Here is a 23,825-nt window from a genome sequence, read left to right as displayed (position 1 = left end):
GAGGTCTAGCTTTCCTTGCGAACTCAGTAGCCAGTATCTTGGTCAGTAGGGAACCCACTCAGTCTCACTCTTTACTCGACTAGTCATCCCCACAAGTTCTATGATCTGCGAATAGATCTTAAATGTGTAAAGTGATATTTATCATTATTTATGACAAACATTCCATTTTAATGACTTTGCCTAACCGACTAAACTGATAATCACATATTTACTTCCCTAAATTTCTTATGAAAAACATTGTACATTTTCATATTACTCCATTGGGGGCATAGTGTTTGAGATGTGGAAAATGTGGCAAACTGTATGACATTGGTTTGAATGTCTAATCCGGGAGTCATCATCAAAGTCCATCTCAGTTCCCTTAGAATTTTTCCAACTGTCTCCTCCTGCGAGACCTGTTCTCATACAGTTTGCAAAAATGTCAGAGTTCAACGGCAGCTCGCACCACTCGTTCCTTAGGGAAAAAATACATTTGCTATTTTGTCTGCCACTAAAAACTTTATAGACTGACGATTATGATAGTAATATTTTCTTGTTTTTGATGTTTAGAAGCATTGGATAAATGGGAACGGTTGACAGTAGCTGATGCACTAGAACCTGTTCAGTTTGAAGATGGAGAGAAAATTGTTGTTCAGGGAAATCCAGGCGATGACTTCTTTATTATAACAGAGGTAAGGATTTATTTTTGGTACATCAACATTTTTTTAAATTTAATATCTTTAAAGTGTTCTTTTAATAGCAGTTGTATTGATTATTTGGTGACTCGCTTCGCTCTCGAGCAGAGTGGTCGCTCCCCTGCCTCCCTGGCGTCCTGTGGTATCGTTGCTCCGCATATTTGTTGAATATCTGCCTCATATTTGTTGCGTGCAGCCTGCCCTGCTCGCCGCTTTGCTGTTGTACCATTTTTAAAGCGCTATCACATTTGTTTGTATTATTGCGCGTTTCTCCCCAAGCGCTACGCTCTGTTAACCCCTCCGCTGCCATTTTGTTTGTTGTGGTCGCCCTCTGGAGACCGCCCCGCCTCCCAGCTGAGCCGCCCTCGCCCCTCCCCCCCACTCTCCATATATGACAGTAGTTCCCGCGCGCAGCGTTTACGCGCAGCGACCGCGCCCAATCCGCGCCGAAGGTGCGCCAAAGGTAAGCCCGTCTACGCCCGTCCGCGCCTGGACCGCGCCCAGCGCCAGACCCCCTGCCCCTCGCACTGCCCAGCCCCCCCGCATTACCTACGACGCCGCCACCCTCCTAGCCCTTAACCCCGGTCGCGCCCCCACCTGCGTCCTAGCCGCTCCTGGGCACACCCATGGACCTTTCTCCTGCCACTCCTGCAAATTCATCGGCACCGACAACATCTCCGATACGACCACAACACAAACCCCTGACCCCAACCACCTACAATGCATCCTTCTCAACACCCGCTCGGTCCACAGGCACGCCATTGACCTATGGAACCTACTAGACACCATCTCTCCAGACGTCGCCTTCCTAACGGAAACATGGATGAACGCTTCCTCCGCCCCAGACATCACCATTGCCATCCCGGAAGATTATAAGATCATTCGCAAGGACCGCACCGGCCACACAGGAGGAGGAATCGCTATCGTCCATAAGAAGTCAATCCGCATCTCAACCAGCTCTGACGCCAATCTCACCAACTCTGAACACCTTCACTTCCAGATCCACATCGACCCCAAGACCACACTCAGAGGCACCCTCCTCTACAGACCACCAGGACCCCGCGCAAAATTCAGTGAAGACATCACGGACTTCATCACTCCTCACGCGCTCCCCTCCAAAGACTACATCCTTCTGGGAGACCTCAACTTTCACCTTGAAAAGATCAACGACCGCAACACCACCACCCTCTTGGACAATCTCGCCAACCTCGGACTTAAACAACTGGTCACATCCCCCACCCACATCGCAGGTCACACACTCGACCCCATCTTCACCTCCAGCAATCATGTCTCCTTCAGCCACACTACGGAGCTCCTCTGGACTGACCACAGCTGTGTTCACTTCACCTACAACAAACCAAAACCCACCAACCACCTCCAACCAACTCTGCAAAGAAACTGGAACAAAATCACCACGGACCAGATCTCCGCATCGCTCCTTCTAAACACCCCAGCCCACTCTTCTAACGCAAACGAAGCCGCCGCCAACCTCACCCTATGGCTATCCAACACCGCCGACACCTTAGCACCACTGAAGAAACGTCAAAACAAACTTGCCAGCAAAAAGGCCTCATGGTTCAACGATGATCTTAAAAAGTCCAAGAAACTCTGCCGCTCCCTCGAAAAGGCCTGGAAAAAAGACCCAACTACTAGCACCAAGGACGCCTTCAAAAACGCCACCCGCACTCACCACCAACTAATCCGTAAGGCCAAGAAAACAGCATTCAAGGATCGACTTGACAACAACGCCCACAACAGCAAGGAACTTTTCAACATCGTCAAGGAATTTTCAAATCCCTCGGCCAACTCCAACGACATCACCCCCTCTCAAGCCCTCTGCGACTCCCTAGCTTCATTCTTCCACAACAAGATTGCAGACATCCACAACAGCTTCAACAACCAACCCGGAAACCAACCCACCCTACCTTTTGCTGAACACTCTCCCCCCGTGAACACCCTTAACAACTGGAACCCAATCTCCACTGAGGACACAATCCGCCTGATGAATTCCATCCACTCAGGATCCCCCACAGACCCATGTCCTCACCACATCTTCAACAAAGCAGACTCCGTCATAGCACCGCACCTCCGAGACGTCATCAACAGCTCCCTCAACTCCGCCACCTTCCCGGAAGACTGGAAACACGCTGAACTCACCGCCCTTCTGAAGAAACCCACAGCGGACCCCACCGAACTCAAAAATTACCGCCCCATCTCGCTCCTTCCATTCCCGGCCAAAGTCATCGAGAAAGCTGTCAACAACCAACTCGCCGCCTTCCTCGAAGCCAACAAATCCCTCGACCCCTCACAATCTGGCTTCCGAGCAAAACACAGCACTGAGACCGCCCTCATCGCAGCAACAGACGACATTCGAACTCTGCTGGACAACGGAGACACAGTCGCCCTCATCCTCCTCGACCTCTCTGCAGCATTTGACACAGTCTGCCACAGCACCCTTTTACAACGCCTCAATAACATCGGAATCCAAGGAAAAGCACTTGAATGGATCACCTCTTTCCTCACCGGAAGAACTCAGAAAGTCCGCCTCCCTCCATTCAAGTCCGAGGCCACCGAAGTCATCTGTGGCGTACCACAAGGATCCTCACTCAGCCCCACCCTCTTCAACGTATACATGAGCCCCCTCGCGACCATCGCCCGCCAACACAACCTCAACATCATCTCTTACGCGGATGACACTCAACTAATCCTTTCTCTCACCAATGACCCCAGCACCGCCAAAACTAACCTACACGAAGGAATGAAAGAAGTTGCCGAATGGATGAAACAAAGCCGTCTGAAACTGAATTCAGACAAAACAGAAGTCCTCATCTTAGGTACATCCCCCTCTGCATGGGACGACTCCTGGTGGCCGGAAGCCCTCGGAAAGGCACCCATCCCGACAGACCACGCACGGAACTTAGGCATCATACTGGACTCTTCACTCTCAATGAATAGACAAGTCAGCGCCGTATCCTCTTCCTGCTTCAACATTCTTCGCATGCTTAGAAAAACATTTCGCTGGATCCCCACCGAAACAAGGAAAACAGTCACCCATGCTCTGGTCACGAGCCGACTGGACTACGGAAACACCCTCTACGCAGGTACTACCGCTAAACTCCAGAAGAAACTCCAACGAATCCAAAACGCCTCAGCCAGGATCATATTAGACATCCCACGCAACGAACACATCTCAGGTCACCTTAAGGACCTCCACTGGCTACCCGTCAATAAGAGGATCACTTTCCGACTGCTAACTCACGCACACAAATCACTCTACGACATCGGACCAGAATGCCTCAACTCACGACTGTCCTTCTACACCCCCTCCCGCCAACTACGCTCTTCCAACCAAGCCCTCGCCACTGTACCTCGCATCAACAAGACCACCATGGGCGGCAGATCCTTCTCATACCTGGCTGCTAAAACATGGAACTCACTCCCCGCTTACCTTCGCCTTACCCAGAACCACCTAGCATTCAGAAAGCAACTTAAAACGTGGATATTTGACAAGTAATCTTCCTCCCCTCTCTAAGCGCCTTGGGACCCTCTGGGTATGTAGTGCGCTATATAAATTCTCTGACTTGACTTGACTTGTGGACAAATCAACCTGCTAGTAGAATACTAATGACGCTAAAACATGACACATTGCTATTAAAAATAAATAATGCAGCAGATAAATCGCTATTTGCATGCACCTGAAAACCATATTTTGGTCTTGAGTAATCTTGCTCTGTTCATTGCATGTGGTAACTCACAACATAAAGGCTTAGGAGCTGATTCCGGACCGCCAAATCCAGGGTGGCGTAGTTATAGCGGTGCGCACCGGTGGTTCAAATGCTGTATTACAACTTTGGTGGTCGGACAACCATGAGACCGCCGCAACCGCCAGGGATCTACGATCCCTGGCGGCTGCATGGCGGTCTCAAGGCCGCAATATGCTGGCATTAGCGCGTTGGCACCCCCAAGCATATTACGAGTTTCCTCATCGCAAGCGCTCTTGTGGCGGTGATCACGACATGAAAATGCTGGTGGTGAGGAAACTTAGGAGGCCCTACAAGGCCCTCTGTTCCCAAAGGGTCGGTGGATGCATGCAGGGGAACACATAGTGTGCCCCCTGTCTGCATTCACCCCCTGTTCCAGCACAGCATGCACTTTGCAGTCCATGCCGTTCTGTAGCTGTCCAACTTATCTGCCCTTCTAAGGCTCTCCTATGAGCCTTTGAAAGGCAGCGCCGTGAGCCAGCCGCTTCAGGACCTCCCGACCTGTATTCCATTTTGAATATGGCAAGCTGTCTCAGTACGGGTTGGTCTGTGTGGCAGCCCGCTGCCACACTGCCAAATCGTATTTAGGCGCTTAGTAATGTTTTGATACTTTGCTAGTTTATATTAAAAGCTAGGTATGTATAGTGGCATTTCAGTAATTTTAACTGAAAGTTTTCCTAATTTTCATGCCTCGGGTGCAATTTTTGTTTACATTTTATCTATAACTAAAATGTTTCCCTTTGATATTTGAGATTGCTTTTGCATTTAACATCAGTCTAAAATGTAAACATGAAATAGTGTGTGCTCACGTTTTGAAAAAAATATTAAGTATGGCATGCATGTATTTAAATGTGTTTGGGTTTCGTGTAGTGTGAGCAATAAATTGTAATCGCTAACAGGAGTGGGTTGCAAAGTTTAGATGAACATAGTTTGGTAGACGTAGAGTGAGCCAAAGATGCATGAGTTTTAGAAAGATAAAGTGAGATGTGACCCATTGAAGAAAAGAGTTCTAGAGCAGGAGGATGTTTATGGAATGTTTATACAATTGAATCAGGCTACCAGATGATTTAAATACATTAATTCAAAGCTCGGGGTCTTGTATTTTTAACTCAGGCGGGAGAAGTTCAAGACGTTGACCCTAGCTCGGGTTCTTCTGTCACTGCAGCAGGAAGACTGGATAGTGTTGGTGTGTATTTCCATATTCTAATCCTGAAGTTGCATCGGAAGTATCTCAATTTTACGGTGGGATCCCAACACTGCCAATTTGTGCTTCTTCCGTTCAGACTTACTTCCGCACTGCGAGTCTTCACAAAGGTGATGGCGGTGGTTGCAGCTCATCTCAGAAGGTCCGGGATCCCGGTATTCCCCTATCTGGACGATTGGCTGCTCAAGCTGGTCTCCAGAGTTGGTGCTGCATCATCTGCAGTTAACGGCTCGACTATTGCTCGACTTGGGTTTTTCGATAAATATACCCAAATCTCACCTATTGCCTTCTCAGCGCAACCTGTTCATAGGGGGATTACTGGACACTACTGTGAATCATGCCTTTCTGCTTCCACAGATGATTCCGTTGTTTCAGGAAGGAGCGGAAGTTTCAGTCCTGAAGGTCTTGCGCCTGCTCGGTCTGTTCGCCTCCTGCATATTTTTGGGCAACCATGCACGCTGGCATATGAGGGCCCTTCAGTGGTGCCTCCGCAGGCAGTGGTTTCAACACAACAGAGATCTCAGGGAGACGGTCAGAATCTCCAGGGACACTGCAGCGGATCTGTTATTGTGGACTATTTCAGTCAACCTGTCTCAAGGGAAGCCATTTCAACCTTCTTCTCCAGTGGCCACAATAATAACGGATGCCTCCACTCTAGGGTGGGAGCTCATCTGGAGGATCTGGATATCAAGGGTCTATGGTCTCGGGAGGAGAGATTGCTTCACATAAATCTTCTGGAATTGCGGGCGATACGTTTTGCACTGAAGCCTTTCTTCCCTCCATTCGCGGTCAGTCAGTTCTGGTCCTCACGGACAACACTACTGCAATGTGGTACATCAACAAACAGGGAGGAGTAGGGTTGTTTCATCTCTGCAGAGAGGCTCTGCGGCTCGGCTCAGGACCATCAGATTTGTGTGACCGCAATTGAAGGCCCATTTATCTGATGTGCTTAGCTTTTCGCTTTTTCTAGCCCAGCAATATTGTGCTGTGGCTACTGTTAAAGGTTACTTGTCTGCTTTGTCAGCCTTCCTTTGTTTGCCAGGCCAGCCTTTGTTGTTCATGTCCCCAATAGTTATGAGGTTCATTAAGGGCCTCGTGAATACATTTCCTCCCACTCCCTTCATTATGCCTCAGCTGGACTTGAATTTGGTTCTGGCTTTCCCGATGGGTTCTCCTTTTGAACCTCTTCATAGTTGCCCGCTGAGGCTTCTCACATTCAAAACTATTTTTCTGGTTGCTATTACCTCTACCAAGAGAGTAAGTGAGCTTCAGGCTCTTAGTTCTAAGCCTCCTTTTACAACCATCCATGCATACAAGGTGGTTCTTAGGACTACAGCTTCTTTCCTGCATAAGGTGGTTACACCTTTTCATCTAGGGCAGTTTATCACCTTAACTAGCTTGCATCCTCCCCTCATCCTTCCAAGGAGGAGAGACTTCACCGACTTGATCCTTGAAGGGTAGTCAGCTTATCCAGTATTGGGGTATCTTTCATAGATTCACATGCTTAGAATCATCCCCGCCGACGAGGTGGGAGTCTCGCGGTACCATAAAAACATATACACTATAGTCATAATACCATTATACCATAGGCTACAGTGTATAGCAAAGTCACTACAATAGCCTATCTCAGTCTTTTTGTGAAAAGACCCAAACTTGGAAATTAGCCAATCAGGCAGTAGCATCCCCATGAACCTTCCCCACAGAGAGGCAAACCCTCAGATTTTCTACCGCACCTCGTGTGTTAGGGAGTCTCCCTGAGCTCTGTTCAGTTTTTTCCTTTTACCTTTCTTTCTGAGGAAAGAATATGTCTGATTCTAAGAAGAGCTTATTTTTGGCCTGTTCTTCCTGTGGGAAGAAAAACTTTGCTTTGAGGACCCACATAAATAATGTATTTATTGCCTCTACCCAGCACACAAAGTCAAAGACTGCAGGATCTGCAGAACCTTTCCTGCAAAGACTTTGAAAGATTGTTAAGGATGCCTGCTGTTTGGTTGGAGAAGTTGAAATCATCTGAAGGGGTTTCTGAAGGTGAAGGAAGTGCTACGTCTCAAGTGCCCACCCGCATCTCCAAGAAAAGACATAGATCTGGAGATCCTCCTGAGAAAATGTGTAAGATCTTGAAAACTTCATCTTCTGAAGCAGGTCACTCCTCCTCAAAAAAAGAGAAATTCTCTTCTGAGGAATAATCTAGAGATAAGGTGAAGGTTTCTCAGAAAACTACCTCAAAATCTCTTCAGGACCCTCCGTCGACAGCTAGAACATCTTCGTTGACGAGGAAATCACCACAAAGGGTTAGTGGATCTTCAGCGTTGAAGAAAATTACACGCCGTCGACGAGAGTCCCTACGCCGTCGATAATTCACATCTCGTTGACACCTGCTTCGTCGTCGAGGATCCCGGCGACGAAGCTTTCACCGTCTCGCGACGTCGAGCCCACAGTCGACGACGATACAGTCGACGAGCCAATCGTCGACGAGCCAACCGTCGACGACGATACCATCGACGAGCCAACCGTCGACGACGATACCATCGACGAGCCAACCGTCGACGATCATTATTTTCTCATCGGCGAGTCCACCGTCGACGACGACTTCAACCATGACGTCGACAACCACATCGTCGACGATGTCTTTTCTGTCGACGACAACCATGATAACAACGTCGACGATGGCAACTGTTGCAGCGATTTCAGCGGAATATGAATCACCTTCAACATATATTTCTGCTACTCTAAGGCGTAAAAAACCCTCACCTTTGCAATTTACGCCTATTCTGAGTTCTAAATTGTCGTCTAACAGACAATTATATCATGATGTGTCCCACATTTCACCTTTGCCTCCCAGCCATTATTTGCAGAAATCTGAAGATGATGATGATCCCTATGGGCAGGCACGTGACCCTTCACAGCTAAGGATAAAGTATCAAGAGGAGGATGAAGAGGAAGAGTACTATGAACCTTGTGAGTCATTGAGAGAACCTCAAGAAGTTTTCCATCAAGAACCAATGGTTCAAATGCCAGCAGCTTTGCTACAAGGCCTTACAGCAATGCTTAAGGACTATAATAGTTGTTTTCCTCCGCCTCCACCTCCTCCTCCACAACAAGTTTCTACTCCTGTAGAGATGCAAACTGTGACACCTGCAACACCAGTTTCTGAGCCCCAGGTGACGATACCTTCACAGCCGATGCAAGACAATAACACGGGAGCAGAGGATGGAGAAATTCCTAATTCGCCCACTACCGTAGATGAATGGGACGAATATCTGATCCCAGATCCAGCTTCACCGATTCCACTGGCTGCAGATTCTCCTCCTGAGGACATAGGAGGGTTCCATGCCATTATGGCGAGAGCATCTACAAGATGTCACCTTACTATGCCAGTGCAAAAGACTGAGTGTTTTTCTTGTATGATTTTAAAGACTTAAACAAAAAGACCACACGTTCTATTCCCATAATTGATCACATATGGGAAGAGGGAGTAAAGATCATGAAAACTCCATTCTCTATTCCTGCAATTCTGCCTCGGATTGACAAAAAGTACAAGGCGCCGGATGATGCTCCTGCCTGTCTTACAGGTCACCCTAAAGCAGACTCTGTAATTTCTCAGGCAGCGCAAAGAAAATCTCGGATCCTTCCATTCCTATAACAGCTCCCCCTGACAAGAATGGGAGGCGCCTGGATAACATAGGAAAACGTTTAACAACCATGGCAGGCGCTACGGTCCGAGCTACAAATTGTTTGGCCATTTTGAGTAGATATGACCGACAATTGTGGTCAGATATGTCGCCATATATGGAATATTTCCCTGAGGACAAAAGGATGGAGGCAAGGAAGATCCTTATGAAAGGAGAAAGATCGGCTTCTGAAATCATAGATATTTCAATGGATATAGCGTCTCTTGGCTTTCGTCAACTCGCCGGAGCAGCTACGTTAAGGCGTCAGGGCTGGCTTAAATCCACAAATTTTCGCCCTGAGATCCAAACTAAGATCCTTGATATGCCTTTTGATGGCGACCTCTTGTTTGGAAAACATATAGATGACGCTCTACAAGATATAAAAAAGGACACATATACTGCAAGATCGTTGGGTTCTTTGCAGTATCGTAAAACGCCCTTTCGTGGAGCAAGGGGCAGGGGATCCTACTCCTTTCGTGGGGTTACCAAAAGTATCAGCAACAAGGTAACCAGGGTCGTTATGGATACAATTATTAACAGCAACAACAAAACTACAGGAATCCTCCGGCAGCCGTCTATAGGCAACAAGGCAAGAGACGTCAATCTCAGGGCAGAGATTCTGCCAGAAGGTAGTGACAATCCCGTTGCGCCTGCACCAGACTCGCCACTACAATTCAAAATTCCAAAAATTTCACAGCATTTCGACAATTGGAAGAAAATAACCAAGGACAAATGGGTATTAGATATCATAAAATGTGGAAACACCCTGGAGTTCACCAAATGTCCCCCTCCTCATCCACCTCTACAGAAAAATCCACCACATCTTTCTCTTCTCAGGAAAGAGGTGAAAGCTATGCTTTCAAAAGGGGCGATAGAGAGAGTTCCTCATTCTCAAATAGGAAAAGGATTCTATTCTCGCTTTTTCCTGATAAAGAAAAAGTCAGGAGATTGGAGGCCAATCTTAGATTTGCGGATGCTGAACAAGTACCTTCAGAAGAAATCCTTTCACATGGGAACACTCCAGGAGATTCTTCAGCTTCTAGATCATGTGGATTTCATGACAACCCTGGATCTCCAAGATGCGTATTTTCATATCCCAATTCATCCCAAGCTTAGAAGATTTCTAAGATTCACGGTGGCAGGTGCGCACTTCCAATTCAGAGTACTTCCCTTTGGCCTACGTTCGGCTCCACGAGTCTTTACCAAATTCGTAGCTCCGGTAGCAGCGCATCTAAGGCTGCAATGGGTCCAACTATTCCCATACCTGAACGACTGGCTAATAAAGGCTCCATCCTTTCATCAGGCTTCTCATGCAACAACAAAATGCCTACAGGTGTTTCACTCGCTGGGTCTCTCACTAAATACCCAGAAGTCAAGCCTTTATCCGTCTCAAGTAATAACATTTCTGGGAGCAAAATTGGACACCATTCAAGATAAGGCATTCTTGTCCGCAGACAGGATGTCCCGCCTTTTCTCTCTGGCATCAGAACTTCTAAAAAGAAAGTTTGCTTCAGTGAGAATGATCAAATCTTTTCTGGGGATCTTATCGTCAGCAATCCTGCTAGTGCCTCAGGCGAGGCTTAAAATGAGACCACTCCAAGAGCAGCTGGACAACCAGTGGCTCCAGATCACGGGCTCTTTCGACGACATAGTGCAAGTGACCCCAGTTATGAAAGAAACGCTTTCTTGGTGGGGGAGTTCCAAGAATGTCTCCGTAGGGCTCACTTTTCAACCACCAATTCCGGATTTTATCATCACCACAGATGCTTCCCTGGAAGGTTGGGGGGCCCACCTTCAAGACCTCAGTATAAGAGGAAAGTGGTCTTCAGCAATGGCGAAAATGCACATCAATTTTCTGGAACTTCGGGCAATTTCAGTGCCCTGCAATCTTTTCTTCCTCGACTGCAAGGATCAACAGTTCTCATCAGAACTGACAACACCGCTTGTTTGCATTATCTAAACAAGCAGGGTGGTACAAGGTCTCAAATTCTGTCCCGAGAGGCTCAGAAGATATGGAAGTGGCTTCTTTTGAACAAAATAACAATCAAGGTGGAACATCTCCCAGGGGCGCAGAACACCTGGGCAGACTTTCTCAGCAAAACAACAAAATCCTGCCACGAAAGGGAACTGGAACAATCAGTACTGGACAACATCTTCCAGAGGTGGGGCAAACCAAATTTGGATCTCTTTGCCACCAGGACCAACCGGAAGTGCCTTTTCTTCGCAAGTTGGGAACCGGAGAAGGGTTCCTGGGGGAACACCTTCATGATGAGGTGGACAGGAATCTTTGCTTACGCATTCCCTCCTATTCCTCTAGTCCCAAGACTTTTACACAAAATGAAGAAGGAACCATGTTGCATGATTCTAATTGCACTGAAATGGCCATGTCAGCACTGGTTCACAGAACTTCTTCTCTCCAAGTGCAAGCCATTTCGCCTTCCGATACAACAGAATCTGCTATCGATGAGCGAGGGACAGATTCTTCACCCTTACCCAGCTCAACTGCAACTCCATGCTTGGTTCCTGGACTCGCAGATTTCAAATATGTAAACTTGCCACAGGAATGTAGAGACATTCTGGATAAAGCAAGAGCCCCTTCTACATTGCGAACTTATGCCTTAAAATGGAAAAGATTCTGTAACTGGTGCTCTAATAATAATCTACATCCACTGGAATGTTCTAATGATAAAGTTCTGCCTTATTTGTTGCCACTCTCTAAGTCTGGTCTAAGGTTCGCTTCAGTTAAATTGCATTTGGCTGCTATTTCTACATAAAGAAGGACTTCAGGTTTGGAGTCACTTTGTTCCAATCGTCTCATTAAACAGTTCCTGAAAGAACTTTTTAGGACTTTTCCTCCTATTAAAGCTCCTCTTCCAGAATGGAGGCTCAATGTAGTGCTACATCAGCTTATGAAACATACATTTGAACCCATTCATAAAGCAGATATTAAATATCTCTCATGGAAGACAGTTTTGCTGTTGGCACTCACCTCTTCCCGACGGGTCAGTGAGTTACAGGCGTTCACTATACGACAACCTTATTTGAAATTCACTAATGATTACGCCCTTTTGCGAACTAATCCCTCATTCTTTTTTTTTTCTTTATCAAAAACCTTTATTTATACCACAGTGAAGACACAGCCAGAGCGCCTACAACCCTGAGGCCGGCGGCGGGCATTCTCGAATTAGCTAATCCCTTCAGTAGTTACACAGCCCATCAGCTGACATCCCTGAGATCCGGTGGCGTTGTGGATATAGATGCACTTAATTCAATCTGTGTCAACAATGTATAAACTGTGAGCACTGTTTTTGGAATATAGAGTCAAGTTGTACATAATCTTCATTACACTGTGATTTGCCCTATTGAAATAGCTCAACTAAGCAGCAAATCCTTTCCAAATTATGCCAGTACTAACTTTAATATTAACCAATACCCCCCCCCCAGATCACACACACAGCGTCATGTTCTGACTACTCACTAGTCTAACATTCTTCGAAGAGCCTGATACACATGAGCATCGGATCACCCTCTGCACAGCGTTGTCCAATATATCACTAGCATCCCCCCATTGTGTCTGGACTCTACCATCGGTCACCACTAGACACCGCAGTAGGTAAGGTTGGGAAGTCGTATCCACTGTGCTGTTGACTCATTAGACACACTCGCCTATCCCTTCAAGCGCATGGTGGCATCCATTTTCTCGTACATGGGGGGACTCCCGTCAGTGTCTACTCTGCCGCGCTCCCCGCGGCGGTCTCTTGGGTCACCCAGTGTCACCCTCCGAGTCAGCATCCCCCTCCTGTGTGACCCTACTTAAGTATGTTTGATACAATCCTCAGAAATTTTTAGGGCGATTTGTGGGGAGAATGAGCTCACTATAGTGTTCAGTTTGGGTGCAACAATAATGTCAGGGTCTGACTAAGGTGCCTACCTAGAAATAAACTACATCTCCCAGAATGCCTAGCAGGAAAGGGGATGGCTTCAGAAGGCATATAATCCCAATGATGCCTGCTATTGGTGCTTGTGATTTGTCCATTGGAAGCTGATGTTTTGCGGACGCCCTGTCCCCGCGGAGTTGCTGGGGAGGTGTGGTTCGTTTTGCTCTGTGGCTGTGGAGCAAGCTGTGTTGTATAGAGTGAAGACAGTTACCGGCTGGTACTGTCTAGTGTTTCATCTCGCAAGGCGCGTGAGACGCTTGGATTGCCCCCTCCGCGTCCTTGCGGTACAGTTGATCATGAATGGTGAGTGAGCGGGAGACGCTTGGATTTCCCCCTCATTGTTCACTCACGGGACGCGGCATTCATCCGCGCTGCAGACACCGGCTGGTGCTGTGATACACAGATGGCGTGGGAGACGCTGGATTTCACCCTCCGCGCTTTTGGTTTTCTTTAGTCCTTTTCTTTTTGGGGTGTTGTTGGAGACGCTTGGATTTCCCCCTCCACGTACACCAAGACTTAGACGGTGTTCTCGGCTGAGAACATAGCACAGGAGACGCAGGATTGCACCCTCCTGTTGTTAACCATTGACCTTGTTCCGATCCCTCCTTTTGATCAGGAAAAGCCGTCTGGCTACATTTGGATTTTGTTTCTTATTCTTTATACAGTACAGTGGTTACTGTCTTCTCTAACGATAAGGTCCTGGGAGAGACATCGATCTACCAGACGATTGTTTAAGGATTCCTTTTCAGCCCCCTTTCTTTTGGCAACTGCCTGAGAAAGAACACAACAGAGGGAAGGGTCGTTTTGTTTCCTGAGTCTTATCAGGTGAGGGTCCATGATAGCCCTTATGATATGATCAAGGGAATTAGAGTGTTGTGGACTAACGTGTCCCTTCTTGTCATTCCAGGTCCCTTTCCCTGCTGTTCCTTCCCCTACCCTGTTTTTCCCTCGCCTGATTGCCTTTACACTCTGGAGGTTACATAGTCAGAGTGCGGGGACGTCAGGAGGTGGACCCCATTTGAGCATCGTTCTGACCCTGAGGAATAACAGCCGTGACAAATAAAGCATGTCCTGAACCCAGCGGGCAACAGTCCTCTCATCCGGCAGAGTGCAACCATTCTTTGCGCCATTAGCATGCCCATGTCTACCAGCCGCCGGATTGCAACCGGGAGGTTCCGAGAATATCCAATGAGCGCCAACGCCGGGTCCGGAGTCAGCTCAACCTCAAGAATTCTGCTAATTTCTGCAAAATTCTTGTCCCAATATGTCTGCACTCCCGGACAACACCAGGCTAAATGTAAAAAGTCAGCGAGTGGCGCGCGACACCTCTCGCAGGCCGCCGAAGGCCGCAGGCTGTATCTGTGTAGTCTCTCAGGGGTATAATATACCCTTTGGAGGAATTTGAAGTGTAATAATCTGTGCTTTCCATTTAAGGAAATCTTGCTGGTGTTAACGCAGCAGTATTGCCACATGGCATCATCTATTGTAATCGCTAAATCTCTCTGCCAATCCACTCTGGCTTTAACAAGCTGGTGTTCCTGCTGTGTCAGTGCACATTTATACAAATTGGTCAATAATTTACGGGGAGATTTCATTTTTATGACATATGTGAGCTCCGGGACTTCTGGTGGTTCCGCCAGATCAGGTCCCAACAAGTCTAGGAAGGCACTACGCACTCTATGGTACTGGAATCGGAGCAGCAGTGTGAAATCACTTCTATCGCTTGCCAACTGCTCCCATGTTTTAACCGTGCCATCACTGAAAAAGTCACCAGCAAAGTGTATGCCGAGTTGCTTCAAGGCTTGGACCACCCCCCTTTCACCAATAGGGGGCAGGCACACTGCCCAATCCACTGGCGTGAGAGGCGAGTATAGCAATACACTTCCCCGCCGAAGCAGTAAAGAGTGCCACTCGTGGTTGGTGGAAGTGATTGAATCAAGTATGCCAGTTCTGCGGTCCATTGGCTGGAGCACCGTGACCGGAAGGGCAAGTGGCTCCGCAAACAGTCTTTCCATAATTACATGTGGGATGCGTTGATCGCCATGCACCCAAGTGTGCAGATGAGACGCCTGTGCCACTCGGTAATAGAGTTCTAAGTTAGGGGCACTTATGCCCCCCATGCTGTATGACAGTGTGAGGGTCGCCCATTTAACTCTGGGTTGTTTACCCACCCAGGCAAGAGTAACCATCAGCTGGGTCAGTCGTTGGAAGAAAGCCTTGGACAGCACCATCGGGATGGCCTAGGCAAGATGACCATTTTCATTATGGCAATGCGCCCCATCAGCGAGAGAGGAAGCCTGCTCCAGATTGCCACGTCATCCTCCAGCTTGCTCATCGCTACACCATAGTTTTCCCTAAGCAAAAGCTCTGGGTCAGTGTGTAAGCGTACCCCTAAGTATCTAATAGGGTCCTCAGTCCATTGTAGCGGGTACTCCATGTCAAACTTCTGAGTGACCGGCGTCAGAGGGAAAGCCATTGACTTAGTCCAGTTTACCTTTAGGCCCGAGAGGGCGCCAAAGTGGACTACTTCCCTGAACATCGGCGAAAGATTGTTCTCGGGGTCATGTACATACAGCAGAGTATCTTCTGCATACATGGAGAGAACTATATTATATGTTGGGAAGCGGATACCCTCGTTGCCGTGGTACTCTCTCAGAGCGCAAGCCAGTGGCTCCGCCGCCAAAGCGTATAGCAGTGGGGAGAGGGGGCAGCCCTGCCGAGTACCTCTACCAATAGCAAAGGGATCCGTTACCAGGTTGCCAATTCGCACCCTGGCTGAGAGCCTGTTGTAAAGAGCACTTATCATTTGGAGGAACGGCTCTCCCAGTCCCATCCTCTGCAGAACCTGCCTCAGGAAGGGCCATTCTACCGAATCAAATGTCTTCTCCATGTCGAGAAACACGGCAATGGCCTTCGTATCCTGTTTGACATGCTGCATTGTGCCCAATACCGTCCGGATATTGTATGTTAAGTTGCTGCTAGGGATAAATCCCGCCTGTTCCGGCGCCACCAAGCTGGGGGCCAATAGCGCCAGACGCGTCACCAGCACCTTGACGTATGGTTTAGTGTCAACATTTAGGAAGGATAACGGCCTATATGAACTACACTCGTCGTGGGCCTTTCCAGGTTTTAATATCGTGACTAGCAATGCTTCCCTCATGGACTGCGGCATGCTACCCTCCACACATATGTCATCAAATAGTGCAGACAGATGGGGGACAAGTTGCTCCTGAAAAGCTTTGTAAAATTCCACCGTGAGGCCATCTACTCCCGGAGCACTGCCAGTTTGCATTGACCCCAGTGCCTCTGTTACTTCCTCCTTACCTATGGGGTGCATTAGGAATTCTCTGTGAGTATTAGAAAGCATAGGCAGGTCTATGTGCTCCAAATACTCCAGGATCTCGTTTGTGAGGTCACCACTCTTCGAGGAGTAGAGTTCAGAGTAGTAGCTCCTGAAAGTGTTTGCTATTTCCATTTCGTCCGCGGTGGTCTGGTCGCTAGTGGTTTTTAACTCAGTTACTTGCGGCTTCCCTCTTTTGCCCTTCAGTAGTCTGGCTAGAACTGAACCAGGCCTCTCACCCTCACCATAGGAGCGCGCAGTAGCATATTTACCCATATGCTTAACCTCTCTATCTGCTTCCTCGTGATATTCTGTAAGAAGGGATTTTATATCTTCCGCTACTATGGTGCTCGGGCACCTCAATTGACGCTCCTCCAATGCCAGCAGTCTCCTCTCTAACTCGGAGAGCCTCTGCCTGATGGACTTGAGCACGCCCGAGTGTTTGGACATGGCCACGCTTGAATATAGACCTTAAAGGCTTCCCAAACCGTTTGGAAACTGTCCACCGATCCCACATTGGTCTCGAAGAAGACCTCCATTGCCTCCGCTAGTTCACCCCTGAACACAGGGTCAAGGAGCGAGAACGGTGGGAAACACCACGTAAAAGGGGAGATCGCCGTCTTTGGGGCGTCGAGTACCATTAAAAGTGGTGAGTGATCCGATAATGTACGCAGCAGTATTTTGCAGTCCCTAACTCGCCCCATCATGGTGGAGGAGGCGAGCCAGTAATCAATCCTGGTGTGAATATCATAGTAGGCTGAGTAGTCGGCTGCGTCGGGTTTCTGTACCTCCATATGTCTTCCATACCTAAGCTTATAAGCAGGGTGCTCAGCAGCTGTGCCGCTGCCGAAGGCCTACGTGGCGGGCCAGTGGACCTGTCCAGCTCTGGATTGATTACTAAATTGAGATCTCCACCCCACAGAATTTGTTCAGTACTGTGCGTGCTGATAATATCTGCTACAGACTGATAAAACTCTGTGGAATCATAGTTTGGCCCGTATACATTGACTACAACAAAGTTCATGCCTAGTCCTTTGCAATGTGCCACCGCAAAGCGGCCCTCCGTATCCACTCTCAGGGAGGTTAAAGTGAGTTTAGATTTGATTCACCCAGATTAGGACCCCTCTGGCGTGGGTTGTGAAACCCGCAGCTACAGTGTTACCCTTCAGACAACTGCTGTGCAGGATCCTACTGGTAAGTGGCAGATGCGTCTCCTGAAGGAGAGCAATATCCACTTGAAGACGTTTTAAGTAGTTCATCACTTTTCATAGCTTACGAAAATCGTTCAGTCCTCTCACATTCCACGTCAGTGCCCTAAGCGTGACAGGAGAGGTACGCACCCCAGGTTTAGGTGTGCTCAGTGTTGGTGTAGGTATTGGAGTGTGTAATTGTGCGATGATCAAGGAAGTCTAGCATGACCAGTGTGTGGTACCTGTGTGTAAAACCCTCCCCCCTACCCTCCTTACAGCATAAAGCAACAAACATGTCCCCCCCCACCCATAGCAGACCCTCCCCAACTGGGCCATGCAGAAGTCCCCACCCCCCATCCTCCCCCCTACCCTCAACCCAAACATTGTAGTCTCCGTGGAGACCAATCAGGTGGTGTACACGCGGGGGCCGAGGTTGCCTGGTCGCCAACAAGGTGTGCGGACGCGCACTACACTGGGAACCCCTCCGCCCCCACCCGCAGCAGTCTATAGTGAGCATCGATGAGGTGACTTCGGTACTAATTGAGCTGTGAAGATCCCAAGGTCGTAGAAGCAATCCTCACATAGGCTATACCCCATTACTTCTGAGCAATATTTAATCTCCTTCCCTCTAAGCTTCGGCTATACCTCTAGAATGTTATACTAATCCAGCCACCCGGAAGCCCCGAGTCCTCGTCTAGTCCGGCCTCAGCTCAGTAAATTTAAGGTAGGCAACTTTGTACTGCGCCCAACCCGAATCGATGACTCCACCTCCTTCCCAGAAGACCCGCAAAGTTATTCCACAGTCCCCCCTGCCATCCACAGCCTCGCTACCTTACCAACTCAAGTCGTCTTAAGGCAGTGGACGGTTACTCTCATTCCTCCAGGTGCTCGTCGCCTTCCTCCTCCCCCGCCGGTATATTCACCTCCCTGCGGTGTTCTTTTGACCATTTCTTTAGGGCTTGTTGCAGCGTTCTAGGGTCAGTGAACAGATGCGAGTGACCTTGTCGGTTAACACGTAGCTTTGCGGGATACAACATGGCATAGTCCAGTCCAAGCTCTCGCAGCTGCCGTTTGAGCGGTGCAAAGTGCTTGCGGGCCTCCTGCACTCTGGCGGTGAAGTCCGGGTAGAGCGAAATCTCTGATCCCTCATATTGCAATGTTTTTCTTTCCCTAGCTTGTCTCAGGGCTGCATCTCAGTCTCTATAATTTAGCAGCTTAGCTATGATAGGGCGCGGTCGCGGGCCCAATGAGCGATGGGCACGCTCCACCACGAACATCGGAGAGAAGGTTTCGGCCCCAAGTAGGGTGGATAGCAGTTTCTCAATAAAAAGCTCCATATTGCCAGTCTGTGTCGTCTCCGGAAGACCCGTTATTCGGAGGTTACATCGACGGGAACGGGCTTCCAAATCTTCCGTTTTGTCTTGCAACGTCTGCATCATCTTGTCTAGTCTCTTATGGTCTGTGCCCAAGTCCGTCTGCGCCTCTTTTGCTTCCGTTAGTCTCCTCTCTGACATGTCAAGGCGTTCTGCGTGTTTGTCTATGCGCTCCGCAATTCTGTCCATTCTATAGGTGAGGGCATCCAGCTTCGATCCAAGCGACGTCATACTATTTTGAAGGCCTTTTTCCATTGCCAAGAGCATGTTCTTGATCTCTGCACCCCCTGCTATGTATTCATCTTCCTGGTCAGTGTTTTTTTCGCCCGTTGCACCCTGAGACCTTGAGCTCCTTTGCTCGAAATTGAGCCTGCTCTGCGTCTTGTCGCCCTTGCCCATCTTGCGGCGCAGCTAGTCTCCCTCCGGTTGTTTCGGTACGGTTATTGTTCCTCCAAATCCAGGGCAGGCTCGAGACTATGTGCTAGCCAAGGCCGTCAGCCTCACGGCAGTATATTTCTCGCCTAGGGTCAGCGCTTCGCCACAGTGCTTTTCCCCCACAGGACCCTGTGGCAAGGCCCGCGATGAGGGACGATTATTAAGTGGCAGTATACCTCCCATCCATCAGGCGAAGTGGGTCTCGCTCTGTCTGGTCGCAGGCGACCGCTCTCTCAGCCGGGGGGCCCCCACTGAGCTGGAGGGAAGGGGGGTCACCCCAAGCGTGAGGGAGGAGTTCTCAGGAGTATCACACGCCACCCAGGCTCTTCCGTGGGTTCGCCACCGGCTTCTCGCCCAATCCCGCGCCGGGTCCACCAGGAGGGGTAGCGCCGCTCCTCAAGCAGCTTCGCTAATGCCGGGGGGGAGTGCGCTGTCCAGACAGTGTGGACTTGTGGGGTTTCATGAGGCCTGCTAGTGTATCCCCCGCCGAGATCCAGCAGAAAGATCAAGGGCCGGCCGGCTCCTGCAGGCAGTTCTAGTGGTGCTGCCCCGTAATGTGCAAGGGCGCTTGGTCTGTTAGCCCGTTAGTTCGGGGGGCCCTCACCTCTCCTGCGCCACCTGGAACAGTCTGTGCTATTAGGTGCTCTTCTTCCGACTCGCGGCCGGGCAGCCACCGCTTCACTAGTCCCGGGGGGGGGGGGAGGAAAAGCCAAGATGTCCACAGCCCCTCCACCGATGGGATGGCCGGTCACCTGGGTGTCTGCACAATCCGGTCCTCTGCTGCACTCGGCTGGCCGCGTCCTCGGCCGTCCACCAAGCTCACGCCGCACGCACAGCGACGTCGCGCAGATAGCGCGATCACTCAAGGCCGCGGCTTCAAGGCCTAGCGCTCCGCTGCAACGCCGTCTCGGGAATCTCCTAATCTGCTGCCTCAAATGGCTGCTGCTCTAGATCGCTGGGTAGCCCGATCCTTCGCCAGTACTGGGGTCCGTGTGGGGGCCTCGTTTTGCCTCAACGATGCAGGATTTTGAAAGGATGTTTTAGCTGCGGGCTGGAGCTACGGAATTATGTGGCCATCTTCGCCGCCGGCAAGCTCCGCCCCAACTAATCCCTCATTCATACCTAAAGTTCCAACATCATTTCATCTCAATGAACCTGTAGTATTGCGAACATTCTTCCCCAATCCGTCTTCCGCGGCGGAGAAGTCTCTGCATACTTTGGATGTCGAAAGATGCCTGCAATTTTACATATCTCGGACTGTGTCCTTCAGAAAATCTGACCAGTTATTTCTCTTATATGGGGGCCCTAAAAAAGGATCAGCAATCTCAAAAGCTACTCTCTCAAAGTAGATTGCATCTGCGATTCAGTTCTGCCATTGCAACTCAGGCCGTCCTTTGTCAAACAAGCCGAAAACTCATTCTACCAGGGCAATGTCCTCATCCACTGCATTGTTTGCTGATGTGTCTTTGGACAAGATTTGCAGAGCTGCAACTTGGAAAAGTGTACATACTTTCACTCAGCATTACTGCCTGGATCTGGCAACAGAAGCTGAGTCAGCAGTTGGACAGGCAGTGCTACGAAACCTTTTTAGATAAGGTAAGCCTGATGGCAAAAAATATTTTGTTTTCTCGTATTGTAAAGATTTTCTATTTCATATGGCCATTGTTATGTATATGTATGGTTTATTTTTACAGACAATATAAATATGTTTGTATATATTGCATTGGTTTGACATGGTATCTCTTGAACTTCTTATGATACCGACCATCCACTATGTATATAAGTGTTACTTACTGCTAGCTACTCTGATTCTAAGCATGTGAATCTATGAAAGATACCCCAATACTGGATAAGAAAACGAGTTACTTACCTGTAACTTCAGGTATCCAGTATTGGTATCTTTCATAGATTCACATGCGACCCACCCTCCTCCCCGGAGAGGCTTACCTCATCATGATGTTATACTACTGTCACTAGTGCTACGAAAATCTGAGGGTTTGCCTCTCTGTGGGGAAGGTTCTAGGGGATGCTACTGCCTGATTGGCTGATTTCCAAGTTTGGTTCTTTTTATAAAAAGACTGAGGTAGGCTATTGTAGTGACTTTGCTATACACTGTAGCCTATGGTATAATGGTAATATGACTATAGTGTATATGTTTTTATGGTACCGCGAGACTCCCACCTCGTCGGCGGGGATGATTCTAAGCATGTGAATCTATGAAAGATACCAATGCTGGATAACTGAAGTTACAGGTAAGTAACTCGTTTTCTTCTACTTTGACAGAACCAAGTACTTGAGGCTGGGCGACGAGCTCTTCGTTGGTTACGTGGGATGAATTAAGGACAAAGCTGTCCATAAAAGAATGCTTTCCAGGTGGATCATCTTGTGCATCAAGATCTGCTTTGCCTTGGCCAAAAAGGAGCTGCATGAAGCTGTTAGAGCTCTTTCAACTAGAGCAAAGTTTTCAACTTCAGCTTTGGCTAGAGGTGTCCCTGATGCGGACATCTGTAAGGCAGCAACATGCGCCTCCCGCCACACTTTCATGAAGCATTATTGCTTGGATTCAGAAGTGAGGAGAGACGGACATTTTTCACGTTCTGTGCTGCAGGACTTTTCAGTATAAGTAGTTGGACACCCTCTGCCGGGAGAGGGACTGCTTGGGGATTCAATACAATAGGTGAGGAATCCACAGGCATATGTATCCAACAGAAGAACAAGTTACTCACCTTCGGTAAAGCTTTTTCTGGTGGATACAGTATCTGCCTGTGGATTCCTCACTGACCCACCCTCCTCCCCGTTGTCTACATACATATACCAAAAAGGTTTTTGTGCTTGACATTTTACTATTTCTATGTCATTTGCCTTGCTGAGATTCTTGTTTTTATGGAATGTCTTAGTTTTAGCTTTTCCGGTATTTTCCTACCGGTTTCACTTATATACAGGTTATATTTGTGTATATATTGTATACTGTGTATACTTGCAATATGTTGTCGGTCCACTATTTCCCCTCGAAGGCATGGAAAAAATGGGTGGAACTGACATCAGCACGCCAACGAGGTCTTCTTAAGGCTCCTGTGACGTCATACGGAGTTGTGAGCGGAGCTGTGCTATTGTGACGTCCTTGTCGATGTCTGTGAAATGTTGGCGCAGGAGTTATTCAAAAGGTGAGGAATCGACAGGCAGATACTGTATCCACCAGAAAAAGCGTTACCGAAGGTAAGTAACTTGTTCATCACTGTCATTTTCGTTCCCAGAAGTTGAATACCTTTGTCCTGATTTTTTTTTCTTTTTTACATCATTTGCACTTTGTCTCCAGTCTAATGGTGTCCTGGCTGTGGGTGTATCAAGAGCCGCTGTAGGTGATGAGATTGTCAGCTGAACTTGTATTTTATTAACTTCCAGTGTCAGCCTTTAGCCGTAACTGAAAGATCAGTCCCACTTTGGCATGGGCTACACAAAGAATAACGGCATATCCTTTTTGCAGAGCATATATGGCTATTCCTATTCCTAGATAAATGTATGTTTAACCTATTTTTCTACTTCTGATGGATACTCCTGACCACAGATTTCTTACCTTGAGAATATTCCCCAGGTGCTAGACTGGATAAGGACGTTTTTACAGCACTGCTCTTGTGTGCCGCTAGGTCGTGAGGCTCTGCGGCAACCTTGTTCTGCCCTGGAAGTGACGGTGCCATCCCTGTGCACTGACGTCGGTTTCTTTCTTTATGTGCCTTTAAAACACAAATCCAGAGCTCCTCTCTCTTTCCATTAGTTGACAAATTTCTTCCAAAAATCTTTTCAGTGTCCAAGGGAATGATGTCCCCACCTTAGACTACAGGATTAAAACCATGCAGTAACTGTCGGAAACAGATGTCGGCGATGAACGCGCATTTGGTATGCCCCTGATGCTTGTGCTTGAGGCACAACTTCAAGTTGTGCAAAGAATGCACTTTTGTGCACCCAAAGACGATCTGGGGCGTGAAGCTAGGCTGTATGTCGCCAAACACTAAAACAAGTCTTAGACCTCACGAAGGCCTGTTCCTGGTCAAGAACACAGACTCTTTCCCATTCTCAAGCCTCTTCTGAACATTATGCCGTTCCAGGCCCTTCTTCCCTCCCAACGAGTACAGGACATGTGAGGGCAGCTCTGAGGGTCCTTGCCTTCTGGCCTCATGCATCCTGCTTGTTCAGTTCGCCAGGTGGCATATGCAGACTCTGCAGTGGGATCTGTAGTCTCAG

At 48.5% G+C, this 23,825-nt stretch overlaps 1 protein-coding gene across 2 annotated transcripts in view; it reads left to right on the top strand.

Annotated features, from left to right (window-relative positions):
* PRKAR1B (protein kinase cAMP-dependent type I regulatory subunit beta) overlaps window positions 1-23,825 on the top strand; it is a 561,069-nt gene that overhangs the window by 473,296 nt on the left and 63,948 nt on the right. For both annotated transcript variants that reach the window (XM_078664907.1, XM_078664906.1), the window contains one exon: window positions 550-671. In XM_078664907.1, coding sequence (XP_078521033.1) covers window positions 550-671 — 122 coding nt within the window. The remainder of the gene's footprint in view (window positions 1-549; window positions 672-23,825) is intronic.

Source organism: Lissotriton helveticus, chromosome 10 (assembly GCF_964261635.1).
Source record: "Lissotriton helveticus chromosome 10, aLisHel1.1, whole genome shotgun sequence".
NCBI lineage: Eukaryota > Metazoa > Chordata > Amphibia > Caudata > Salamandridae > Lissotriton > Lissotriton helveticus.
The sequence above is the reverse complement of the archived record's forward strand: the minus strand, read 5'-3'. Positions and strand labels throughout refer to the sequence as shown.